General features: G+C 46.5%; 1 protein-coding gene across 1 annotated transcript in view; it reads left to right on the top strand.

The window, feature by feature from the left end:
* The window catches only part of ACIN1 (apoptotic chromatin condensation inducer 1), a 32,854-nt gene that overhangs the window by 15,818 nt on the left and 4,166 nt on the right, over positions 1 to 12,870 (top strand). The window contains 5 exon segments of the mRNA XM_082681265.1: positions 7,179 to 7,206; positions 7,209 to 7,444; positions 10,901 to 10,943; positions 11,848 to 11,981; positions 12,076 to 12,228. Of these exon segments, the coding sequence (XP_082537391.1) occupies positions 7,179 to 7,206; positions 7,209 to 7,444; positions 10,901 to 10,943; positions 11,848 to 11,981; positions 12,076 to 12,228 (594 nt within the window).

The following is a 12,870-nucleotide window of genomic DNA, read 5'->3' on the forward strand; positions in this document are numbered from 1 at the left end:
CTAGGGTTCTTTGGCTAAGTCCTAGTTTCATTATAAAATGTGAAGGCAGAGCTTTATCTGGACTAAGGCTAGACTTCAGTTACTATGTTCAGAGTTGCCACCAGAACTCTTAAGGTCGTCTGAAAAGTGGTGGTGAGAGCAAAAGGAACCCCATATCTGGAATCATCTGACCAAAACAGTCAATTCCTTTAAGAAGGAGGCAGCAGAGGCTTCTTTTTGTAAACTCAAGACAGTGTAAGGGCATTGACTCAGGCATTTTAACTCAGTCTTTAACTCACATTTACCAGCTACATGTGAGCCTGGGAACACAGTTTAGTAAAGGATGTTGAGGATCTACAGAGCACCTTACAGGAGAGTGCTGTTTTTTAGTTATTTTATTTTCTCTGGTTATAAGCTATCATTTTATTAAGCACAGTCTATCCTAGTTATCTCCCACAGTGTACAATACAGCAAAATATGAAGTCCATATCAAGTCAGAAGTTATTCCTTCTAAGACCCTTGGATTGATTTTACCATTTATGCAGTTAACATGAATTTTTTTATTCCTTATGTGTAGTCCTAGAAAAATACTGTCATATCAAATTAAATTTGTAATTGAACATGTATGTCATTCATTCTTCAGAGCTAGGTATTACAAATTAAGAAGCCATTGAACCAAAATTCCTGGCTTCAGAGTCTCATGGGAAGTGAAAAAGAAAAGCATTGTGGAAATAACATTGCTTAGCTTTTAGATATCAGGAATCCTATACTACTTTAGTGAATGTCCTGTGTAGACAGTTGGCCTAACTTTGTTCCATGATTGTTTTAATGGCATTTTAACACTAATACTATCAATATGATTTTTCCCTTTATGTACATCTAATCATTTATGTTCTTCTTAGAGCTTCAGGCTATCTTTTGCCTCTGATTTTGGAGGGTGGTGGGCAGTGACATGGTTTATTATCTCATTTTCTTGAGACTTTAACAATAATTATGTACTCATTATTATAACTTTTGCTTTGCTACTGTCTATTCTAATATTCTTGCCTCTGCTGCCATCTTGTGGCCATTACATTTTTGGTTTGAAAGCTAAAAGTTCACTCTATTGCCTTTGAAAAAAGTTTTTGTTTTTCCATTTTGGAATGGGTACATTATCCTTTGGAAAAGGGTTTTTCTTCTAGGACCTTAAAGTGAAAAACCAGCGGATTCTGGAAGGTGTTCAGGATTCCCCAGCTACACCATCGATGAGGAAATGGGGTGACACCTTCCCTTCCCTATCCATCAATCAGAGATAATGCCTGCCTTTCCCTCCCCTATCCCATGGGAGTATAGCATGTCTTTTCTGTAATGGCAGTTTCAAAGTAGATGTTGACAACCTGCTACTAATTGGGCCTGAGGAAGTGCCTCCTGTGCACCTTGAGAGGCAAGTAATTTTCTGAAAAGCTGCTTGCTTGTCCTCAAATCCTGTGGGTCTCTGAGATCCTGGCAACAGAGTGGCACTTTGTGCTGTTTTGAAGCACCTTATTTAATGGATTTTTGCATGCAAGTCCAGGGCAAATGAACCTTGGAGTTATATACAGAGTTTTTCTCCTCAGGTAAACGTGGCTTTGATCTTCATTTATGACTGAGCTTATCTAGTCACATTGATTCTGGCATGGTGATAGCAAGTGGCACCTTGGGCAAATATTGAGATTGTCCATTGTTGCCTAAGCAAGCTTCGGTGGAGCAGCCCATAGGTTAGAAATGCAGTCTGAGCTCAGAAGTAGCTCTCACACATCGCTCTTACTTGCTTTCCTTCTGCCTACCTTCCACATGGTCTATGCAGCAGCCTAACAAAATGAGATGCTCAAAACCCATAGGCTCTTCTGGCACTGGGTTTGGTAAATGAATCTTTGAGAAGTTTGCCTACATTTCTGGAGGCCGTACTAAACTAATTCACAACACTCCTTCTGGTCTTTCAGCCCTCTAGAGTGCTAGTGTTCAGCCTGGTGATCTCTGGAGCCCTGGCCAGTTTTAAAAGTGGGATCAACAGTGAGTGCTAAATGGAAAAGACCATTTGTAGCTTAATCTTGGTTTTCCTCTCTATCTCAACAAGAAGTCACATGAGTTTTAAAAAAAACAGAGCTGGGGCCTGTTGATTCAGTAAAGTGTTAAAAAAAAAATTCGACTTTACTTCAAGGACCTCTCACCACTTGGAAGAGATTGCCTAAATTTTTTTGGCTGTGCTTGGTTAAATCCATTGTGATTCTGATTGTGCCCTGAGGAATTCTAGGTTTATGAGGTAAGGTATCTTTTTCATTTCTTGGGGCAGGAATTTGTGAGCCCTCAGTTCTGTTTCACTTGAGCCCCGTTCCAGAATCTAGTCCTCTGCCTGCTTATAGATACAACAAAAATTTCCTCATACAGCAGAAAATAATGGTACTCTCTTTTTACATTAAAAAACATAGAGAAAAAGAAAAAGAAAGGGAAAGGAAAAACTTTGTGTGGGCAGCTGTATCATCCAGTAATAGTTAATTCAAACCCCAATTTTTCTAAATACAACCTTCCTGTATACACAAACCTTGCAGGCAATAGCAGCGTTGGGCTCTTGGCACTATGCTTATTTGTTTTTTCGCCTGAGTAGGAGGAAGGAAATGGTCCTTTAAGCCAGTATGACAGTGTAATTGATACTCCTCAGGGGACCTACAGTGCCAGTATGCCAAATGATGCATAATTTTTAAAAAGTAAAATTTATTGTTACCAATAGTTTGCTCACTGAGAAGTTGGTATCTAAGGACACACCCTCTAAAACCATACCGACCTGGGTTATCTTGGGACTAGTATGCTCCTGAGGGTATGCTATGTTTAAATCTCACTGCCTAAGGGTAGTCAGATCCCACTGTTTCTTATTAAATTTCACATCAGGTCCTCAGTTCCTTCTGAATTTTCTATAGTAACTAAAGCTCAAACATATGTCTATAGAAATTTCCCTTTCCATTAGTTTTTCTGAATCTCATTCCTATTCAGATGTGAACTCTAATGTGATGTTATTAGCCCGTAAGTAGTTCTGTCCTTTTCTTCTGGGCTACAAATGCTTTGTGCACTGTTTAATTTTGGGTAGATATCACCCACCCCCATCCCTATGCAGTTTCACTTATTTTTTCAAAGATATCAGAAATATTTGTGCAAGAATTTAAATAGTGGGAAAGGAGATGCCTTTTGCATAAAAGGGACTACAAAGAAAAGCTGTGTGGGGCTCTGACGCATAGCTAAGAAGGCTTTGGGACTAGTCCTGCAAGTAGATTGAGTCCCATTTTGGGATAATTTCGAGGCTTCCTCTTTTTCTTATGAAAATAAAGTTTTGGGAATTCTTCGGTCCCACAGGTTTGATCATGGGGAAGTAGACAGCACAAACTCATTGTGTCTTAAGGCCAAGAATAACGTCATAAAATTCTTGAAAAAAATGAGATAGAATTTCCAATTGAAAGAAGATTCTTCCTCCAGGGATGCCACTTTTGGAGAGGCATATTGGCAGCTGAAAGAATTTTAGGACAATTGATGGACAGGGAACATGTATTTGAGGATGTTTGAAGGTAACATTTCTCTGTAGGATAACGGTGTCTGTGGGAATTCTATCCAAAAATACTTATTAAGAAGAAAACCTTTAATTCAGCGAGGATTTACTAAAACATCCACTTGGTACCCCCAATGACAACCTAATTGGGAAATATTTACTGAGCGTTTCTTTGCGTTAGGCCCCAGGCTAGGGGTCAAGGGATGCAGTCTCTGACCTTGAGGAACTCTGCAGGGTAGAGGTGAGGGGGAAGTAAACCAGCAGGTACTAGACAGTGATGAGGGCATTGCTGAGAACTGTCAAACCAATTAGTGCCTTTACATCAGAGAAAGAGCAGTCTACTCTTTGAGGATGCTCAAAAAAAAAAAAGCTCCCTAGGTGTCACCAAATGAGATAATGGCCTATTAAACGTACACGTGTTTTATGCATATCCTTACCTTGACTTGGGGTGTCTTCCAAGCCAGACTCCTAAGAGCAAATCCTTATCACACTGTTAGATGAGATAGGTATTGTTATTACCCCTACTTTACAGATTAAGAAACTGATACACAGAGGGGATCAGGAACTTGCCCAATATTATGCTATTTGTGTGCAGTGGGGCTGAGGCCTGGATTGAGCCCCAGCCAGTTTGACTCCAGAGCTCTCAACCTTACTGAGCAGCCAGGGACCACTCAGTGAAAAGGAGCTGTAGTGTGATGTATAAACGCGACTGCTTTAGCATGCAGTTGACATGTAAGTTTAAGATTTTAAGCAGCAGGGAGGAAGTTTCAGTTTTGACTAAACGCTCTGGTATTACAAATGAGATAATACTAAGTTTTTGGTTAAGTACACAGAAGCTTGTCTTAGTGTTAAACCTTTACTGCCACTGGGATACAAAAGGAGCACCTTTGCAGTCAACAAATGGGCATTTTGAGCATCTACTGAGTGCTTTTTTGAATGGGTAGAGACAACTTCCCATTTTACGTTAGTCTGAAGATGCCCCTGATTAGTAATTTCCATTTAGTTCCCACTTTCTGCCCAGCAGATCGGCACACACCCCACCACCACCACCCCTGTCCCCAATAACAGTCCTCTCATTTCAGTTTCTTATCTACTTCAGAGCCCTCATTTTGGAGCCCTTCTACCCAAGGTCCCCTTGCCCTGTTTATCCGTTTCCTTTCTGGCTCCTGCAGACCCTGGGGCAGGGTGACCTTATTAAAGACTCTGTGAAACAAAGTTGTCTGTCTTCTCTTCAGAGACACCTCTCCCCTCCACTACTGGTAATTCAAAAAGAAACTTTCTCCTTATCCACTCCTTCCATCTCCCTGAAGAAAGGATACGTGGTCATTGCTCGTGGTGAGCAGCCAGTTACCATACAGTGATTGGATAGTGCCAAATCTCATCCCACCTCCCCACCTTGAACCAGCTGATCTGGTTTCAGTGTTCTATGCCTGGCTTCTCAGATAGAGGAAGGTGGGCACTTAAAAAGTGCTCGTGACCCTCCCCTCTGTCTCTTTGCAACTTTGGCTTTGTTATCTTCCTTCTTATCATTTTTCACTCCCAGCTCTGCTGTTTCCTTTCCTTCTATTCTCTGGAATCTTCCAAGCAAGCAGCTGTAACTTTGTATGTCCTCTCCACCCAGCCCCCTCCCCCGCCCCCGTGGAAAAGGAGGAGAGAGCACCCTCTCCCTGTGGGGTTAGGCCTCGGTAGCTGTTGTAACCTGAGAAAAGAAGGAAAAAGGCCAGGCCTTTTGAGCCAGCAGTGAGCTCCTTGTGGCCTGCCAGAGGATAAGAGCCTTGCTCACTCAGCGCCCTCCCTCTCTTCTTTCCCCTCCCCTGCTGCAGCAGGGCCCTCCCCCATCCGCACACACGGGCTGCTGGGTAAGTGGCAAGATGGCTCCCCTGCATGTCTCCGGCTGATCGCCGCCGCTCCGCCAATACAATAGAGCCAGCCACTACCAGCAGCCTGGCCCTCTTCCTCCTCCTTCTCCAGAGAGACCAATCCAGCTGAATTCGGGGTTTGCCGTGAGGACTTAACGCTTATCTCTTAAAAGCCAGATCTATTTTAGCCTCCCCTCACCACCACCACCATCTCCCCTTCCATTTACCATTTTTTGGATCCCCAGTTGCTGCATCTCGATTTTCTCTCTCTGGATCGGGTGGTTGGGGAGGAGGTGGTGGGATCTTGGGACAAGGAAGGTGTTTTGTTTTTTTTTTTAATTTTTTAGGATTTTTTTGTTTGGTTTTTGTTATTTCTTCCATTCCAGAAAGGGATAAACAGCACTTCCAGGGGGAGAAAAAAAATCATGTTATCAGAAAGCAAAGAAGGGTGAGAGCTTCACATTTCCATGTATCCCTTTTCCCCACCACTCTAGCTCCTCTCATCTCCCTTCTCTTCCCCGTGGCTTTCATTCCGTCTTTTCGTTTTGATTTGTCTTCAGTCATTCTGCTTTCCCCCTTTGTCCTTCCTGCCCGGTTTCTAATTGGCCCCACTTGCCCTCTCTGTGTGGGAAATAGGTATTTTTTGGATAAGACTTTTCTTTAGATTTAGGCAGTTGAATCTCGTGTTTCTGTGGGAGCCTATTAGCTGGGGGCACATTTCCGATTTTCTCCTCCCCCCCTTCCCATACATCCCTCCCTGCCTGCTCTGGGGAGGCTGTTCTGACCTCTGGGTGTCAGGCAGCCTGCCGAGAATGCTGAATTTTCTGGTGATGGTCAGCCTGGGGAGGCTTGCTTTCCCCTCTCTTGAGACTTAGGCCCCTGATCATCTTGATTTGATTTTTTTACCCCTCAGTGTTTGGGTGGTAGTGGGGATGAGATTAGAGTTAGAAGTTCAGGATGAAGACAGAAAAAAGAAGATGGGAAGATAGTTTATCTGAAGTGAACCTCTGGGATTTGTTGCCTGCAATGGGAGCTGACTTGTGTGATTCAGAGGGGTGGGGGAGTGGGTTCAGCGTTTGTGGGGGGGATGCGTGGTGTAGGGGAGGGTGTGTCCTGACTGGGAGGCCTGCTCTCTTTATCTCTTGGAAGTTGGAATAAGGGAGTGGGAGAAACTGGGCGAAGGCCGAATGTAAGAACAATTCCTACACCTCTGAGCAGGTAAAAGTGGCCTGGTGCTTCTCAGCTTTCATACTCTGTCTGGCAGTTTTTGTTTTTCCTTTTGGATTAGAGGGGGTCCCTGTTGAAGCTTGAACCCTCGCCAGCCTTCCTCTCCCTGCAGCCCGCACCCCCACCATTTCTCCATTCCTGGTGTCTGCAGACCCTGAGGGTCAGTAGGCTTTTACTTACTAAGCAGTTGATTAAACCCAAGGTTGGGATCATCTGCCACAGCCCTGGCTGTTCTTTCTCCTCTTTTTAAGGAATCAGGCTTCCCTTAGTTTCTCATGCAGTTTGGCTAAGTAAAGGTGTCTGCGCCCAGGTCTAGGGAGGCCACGGGGTTGTAGGCAAATCACAGTTACTTTTGAGGGACTTCGCAGAGAGGGATGTTTCTCCTCTTCATATAGGGGTACTCTGGTGAATTACCTAAGAACATTGGAGCCCTGACCCCACACATCACAGCTTTATCCCATCTGGGCAGTGAGTGAATGTGGTTGCTGTGATCTGTGCTCTTTCCCCTAGGAAAACCGTTTCCTGGGGGGACAAGGTCTCTAGTCTGATCTAAAAAGCAGCCCTCCCAATCCCACCCAAGTGATGAGGCATGGGGGTTTCCTTGACCCAAAACCTAACGTCTTGCTCTCTCTTCCCCTTGGTTCTTTCCTGCCCTTCCCTCCCAACCTCTCCCCATACTGACAGTGAGGAGAAGGAGGAAGTGACCATGGACACAAGTGAAAACAGACCTGAAAATGAGGTTCCAGAGCCCCCCATGCCTATTGCAGACCAAGTCAGCAATGATGACCGCCCAGAGGGCAGTGCCGAGGATGAGGAGAAGAAAGAGGTAAATATCCAAGCCACCTGCTGGGGTGGGTGGGCAGGAGTGGACCTGGGGGAAAGAATAGAGCACTCCGGTGATCCCTCGTACACAGTGGGATAGCTTAAAGAAGGGACTAGGCAAAGACTTGGATCAGGATAGGGCCAAGGGAGAATTCGCTGGTTTAGCAAGGGAGACCCCTTGTGATGGGAACAGGGCTCCTTTATTCCCCTTTCCTTGTTGGGGAAGTAGTGCAGGTGGGGAAGTTTGTAACCAGCGGGAAAGTCAGTTAATGGCCCTTTAAGACCCAGGCTCAGCTTTACCGGCTACCTTCTCCAGCTTCTCCCTGTGGTAACCCCTCTAGCTTTCCCTCCTTTTTAAAAGTGTGTTGGAGATCAGCGCCATCTAGTGGGCCGTGGTGGTTCTCAGCTGACCACCATGCTGAGGAATTTTTGTTCCTCATCTGCCCCCTAGTGGTCTCATTGCAGAGATGTAGCTACTTAGAAGCCAGCCCCTGGGGTCATCCCAAAGGCCCCTTCCCCATTTTTGTGACCTCTTTACTTACTTTTTTGGCATATATCTTATCTTGTGTCCTGAACCCAATTCAGGGGGCTCCCCCCATCAGAGCCAGCGAAGTCTTCTTGGCTCTTAAAGTAATTAGAGCAAGAATTAGCTGGGTTTGGGAGTAGGGTAATAGGGTGGGAGGGACTGTTGTGTGTGTAGCCTTTCTTTGGTGTGTGTTGCGGGGGTGGGGGCCGGTGAACGTGATTTGATGTGCAGAATATTATTTATTACAAGGTCCTTCTTCCCCGTAAAACTTTGTCCAAGTACCTCATGTACGGTAATCCGCCCGTAAAATATAACCCTGCCCAACTGGCCAATCGCTGATGCCGCCTCTTCCTCTGGACCCACCCGCTGCTCCTGAGCTGCCCAGTCAGCCGAGTCTGCTATCCAGGTGTCTTGGCCAGAGGGGGGCATGTGTATGGGATCCTGTGATGGGCCCCCTTTTGCCTCCCTGCCTTGCTTACATCAGGGGGCCAAGAAGAGCACTGTTCTGGAGAGACTTGTATTGAGAAAGCAAAAAGCATTTGGAAAGGGGTGGACTTGCATCATCTCCCTCTTTGGGACACCCCAAGAAGAGCTTGTGTCAGTGCTGGGGCGCCTGCCCACACGCCCTTGCCCTTTTGAGGACTCTGGGTTGCCTTATTTGCTACAGACTGTTGGGATCCCCATCTAGGGCACCAAGACCTCCTAAAGAGTCAATGTTTGTGATCACAGTGCCATGCTGTAAAATACTGAGTGGGGCTCTCCGCTTAAGCTGTGACGACTAGGAACCCTGCAGAGAAGTCTAGGGTCTGAGCCCAGAGATTTAAGGCTGATGACAGCCCAGCCATGTATCACCACTTGCTCATCAGATGGACTTTCCTTTGGTCCCTGTTGTCCATGGTGAAGGGCAGCATATGTTGGTTGCTCCAACTTCTCCTCCATCCCTGGAGGCAGGGGCTCATCCACCCACCTGACTGGAACCGCTGTCTCAGCTGGAGTCCCTGAGGAGATGCCACACACCACTCTCAGAAGAAAAGTATTCTGACCTTGCTGCTGAATGTGTGCCAGGTCCTGGGGCTACCCACCTACTACCCCCAGGCTGCCTTCAACAGAGGCTCCATGATCCCACTCGGTGAGAGGACCCCCCTCCCCAGTTACAGGCAGAGGAGAAAGGGACTCTGGAGTCATCACCTGGATTCCAAGTATTGGGTGGTGTTGTCGCTGCAGCTTGCCACTGATGGACATAGGGTCCTGCCTCTCACGATAAAAGGCCAGGACCATTTCTGCTACTTACAGGCCATCTCATCAGGGACTGCAAGATGATGCCCCTACAGGGCCGGGACTGATGTCTCTGCCCCCTTTCCCCCGTACCCCTCGCTGAGCCTGGCCACCACCAGTGAACTGTCTTGACATCATGGAAACTGGGCAGCGTCCCCCCACACGTTTCCCTCCCGCCCCCCCTGCGCCCCTGGGAGGACTCTGGCAGTGCCGTGCTGACCACCACGCCGTGCGCCCACCTTTTTTGCCAACCCAACCCCCCACCAATTGCACAGCGCCTAGCAGGGAGGGCTCATTCTGATTGGACCGGCGGTTGACTAGATACAGTACACAGTGAGGTGCGATTGGCTGAACTGAAGATCCCAGGTGTGAGATGGTACCTGGAACATTTGTCATATTCCTAGTTTATTTTCCTCTTTATTTTCTTCTTTCTCCTCTTTTTTTAATCTTTTATTTTAATTTTTTTCTTTATCTTTTTTTCTGATTTCTTTATTGGATTTGTTTATTTATTTGATTCATGTTTTTCCTGTTTTAATTAAGACTTTTTTTTTTTCTCACTAACTTACCCATCGAGAGCGGCCTGGCTAGGGGTCAGGCTGGCCCTTAACGGAGACCAAGGAGACTTGGTTAGACGACACAAACGGGGCTGGGGGGTGGATGGGGAAAAGGGATTTCATCAAGAGGGTTCCTGCCCTACCCTTTAGAAGGGTGGTAGGTCTTAGTTTTTCCAGAAATAAGCACTTAAATCTAAAATGCTCTATTCTCTTTTTTGCTCTCTCTCTCCCTCTTTTTGCTCTGTCCACAGTCTTTCTCCCACTGAGTGTTTGGGGCAGAGACTTGCTCAAAAGCAAGTTTGGAAGTTTCTGGTCCTTGGCAGAGCCCCTAAGGCATAAGCCCTGTTTGGAGAAGAAACAGTAAAGGCTCTGCTAGAGCTCCATACAGTGGTCAGAAAGTCTGAAACTCCCTAGGGCCAGTCTGCCCTGCATAAAAACTTGTCTTTACCAAAGACACCTTTAAATTCTTTCTGCTGGCAATTGGCTCAGGAGGCTCATCTCCAGTGAGTCTGGTGCTGCCGTCCACAGTGTGGTGGGCATCTGGGCAGTCTTTAACAGTCTGCTGCCCAAGCCACTCAGAGCCAATGTCAGTGGATGTCAGGCTGGGCACTGAGAAGAAGAGGAGGGTTATGTTGTCAAAGTGCCATCCCAAAGTTGGTTTTCCTTGTTTCCTTGTGTTTTCCTCGAGTTAGCAAGGAAGACCTTAGAAGGACCAGATGACCCAGCTCTGGACATAGCTTGTTGGGCTTGGCATCCTCTCGACCAGTAGAGACAGTGGAAGAGGGCATGACCAATGCTTTTAAAGGGCTGGGAGGCTACTGAAATTCTTCTTCCAGCTTATTTCTGGTTAAGCTAATACATAGGTGTGGTATGGACTAGATGACTTTTCCCTGCTGTGATGTTTGGTTTTATTTTTTTCTCTAACTTGCATTGATTCTGCTTCGTTTTTGCCGTTTGCCGCTTCTGTTTTGGTCTCTGTCTGTCTCTGTGTCTCTCTCTCTCTGTGTCTTTGGAGCCTATGCTAAGACTGCCCCATCTAACCTCTTTCCCCCCTCTCTGTGGGGTGTGTCTCTTTCTCTTTTTTCCCCTTTTCTTCTCTATACAGAGCTCGCTGCCCAAATCATTCAAGAGGAAGATCTCCGTTGTCTGTAAGTCTAGCCCCAAATCCCTGATACAGGTCTGGAATACCATAAAAATCAGAGTTGATAGAGAAGTAGATTCCCATTCTCCGTCAGTGGCATTCTTGCGTCGCCCCCTGCCATCCCACCACCTCCACCCAGCAAATCTACATCTTTTGGGCGTAGGTAGTGTTTCATTTTAAAATTCAGAACTTCACAAACAATCCTTGTTATTTTTCCCCAGTCACACTTCTTTCTTAACCCTAATGAGATACACCGTGAGATGTCTTACCATTTCTTATTCAGTCCTCCTGCTTTTATTATTTCAGATGTCTGAACCCTCAGAACGAGGAGTGGGTTTGAGGGATTCCTATAAAATGCTTACCAGTTTATACTTTATTCTAAGAGAGCATCTGAGAAAATGAGAGTGCCCACACCTCCAACAGTAACATCTTTAACATTTTGCCAATGAGGAACTCCTCATTGACAAAAGTGTAATAGGTCTTTATGACTTGAAATATATCAATCTGTAGTGTGAAAATAACCTCAAGCATGACCAGGTCACATCATGATCTAAAATTAAATTAACTTGAATTTTAGTATCACATAGTCTTGTTTTTCTCATTCCCATGTCGTCCTCAGTCTGTCTTCCCCAGTACTTTAGATTTTTCTACCACTAAAAGTTTAAATTGCTTACCAGCCTAGTTAGCTCTTCCTTGTTGCCTTCAGAGATCAGTAGTTTTCATCTTTCAGGAAGTGGCTCTAGGCCTTTTATTGTTTACTCTGAAGCATGGTTTCCCCAGTCCCCAAATGTGGTTTCCTTAAGTTAACCTTTTACTAAAATTCCAGTCGAAGCCTCTCTGTGGGTGTTGTGGTGTGAACCAGCAGAGGGCCTGAGAGCATCTAACTGTGGGGTCCTATTTCTTGGGGACAGCAGCTACCAAGGGGGTGCCAGCTGGAAACAGTGACACAGAGGGGGGCCAGCCTAGTCGGAAGCGGCGTTGGGGAGCCAGCACGGCCACCACACAGAAGAAACCCTCCATCAGTATCACCACCGAATCACTCAAGGTGAGGTGGGAGGGGCCGGGGAAGGGAGGATGAGACATGACGTGGGAGTAGACATGGGCCCAGTGTAACGGGGTGGGGGGTATCTGTGTCCCAGAGCCTCATCCCCGACATCAAACCCCTGGCGGGGCAGGAGGCTGTTGTGGATCTTCATGCTGACGACTCCCGAATCTCTGAGGATGAGACAGAGCGTAATGGTGATGATGGGACCCATGACAAGGGGCTGAAAATATGCCGGACCGTCACTCAGGTAAGGCTCCTGCCCCCCACTTTGGGGGAGGGGGCCATGGATGCAGAGTGGGCAACTGAATGAGGAGCTAAGGCGGACTCCTAGAAGGGAAGTCTGCCATCTGTGCAGAGGGTTGGGTGAGTTGGCCCTTGTAGGGTAGGGGTCAGCAGGCTACCAGATCTAACCTGTAGCCTGTAATAAAGTTCTGTAAGAACACAGCCACCCCAGTTCATTTATTCTTTTTTTTTGTTTATTTTTGGCTGCGTTGGGTCTTCGTTGGCGGTACGCGGGCTTCTCATTGCGGCAGCTTCTCGCTGCAGAACACGGGCTCTAGGCGCATGAGCTTCAGTAGTCGTGGCACATGGGCTCAGGAGTCGCGTCTCACGGGCTCTAGAGCGCAGGCTCAGTAGTTGTGGCACACGGGCTTAGTTGCTCCGCGGCATGTGGGATCCCCCGGACCGGGGTTCGAACCTGTGTCCCCGGCATTGGCAGGCGGATTCATAACCACTGCACCGCCAGGGAAGCCCAGTTCATTTACTCTTGTCTCTGGCTGCTTAAGTGCTATGATATCAGAGTTAAGTAACTGCAACCATATGGCTCACAGAGTCTAAAATGTTTAATATCTTGCCCTGTACAGAAAAAATTTGCCAATTCCTGCCTTAG

Source organism: Grampus griseus (assembly GCF_964374135.1).
Source record: "Grampus griseus genome assembly, chromosome: 2".
NCBI classification, from domain to species: Eukaryota; Metazoa; Chordata; class Mammalia; order Artiodactyla; family Delphinidae; genus Grampus; species Grampus griseus.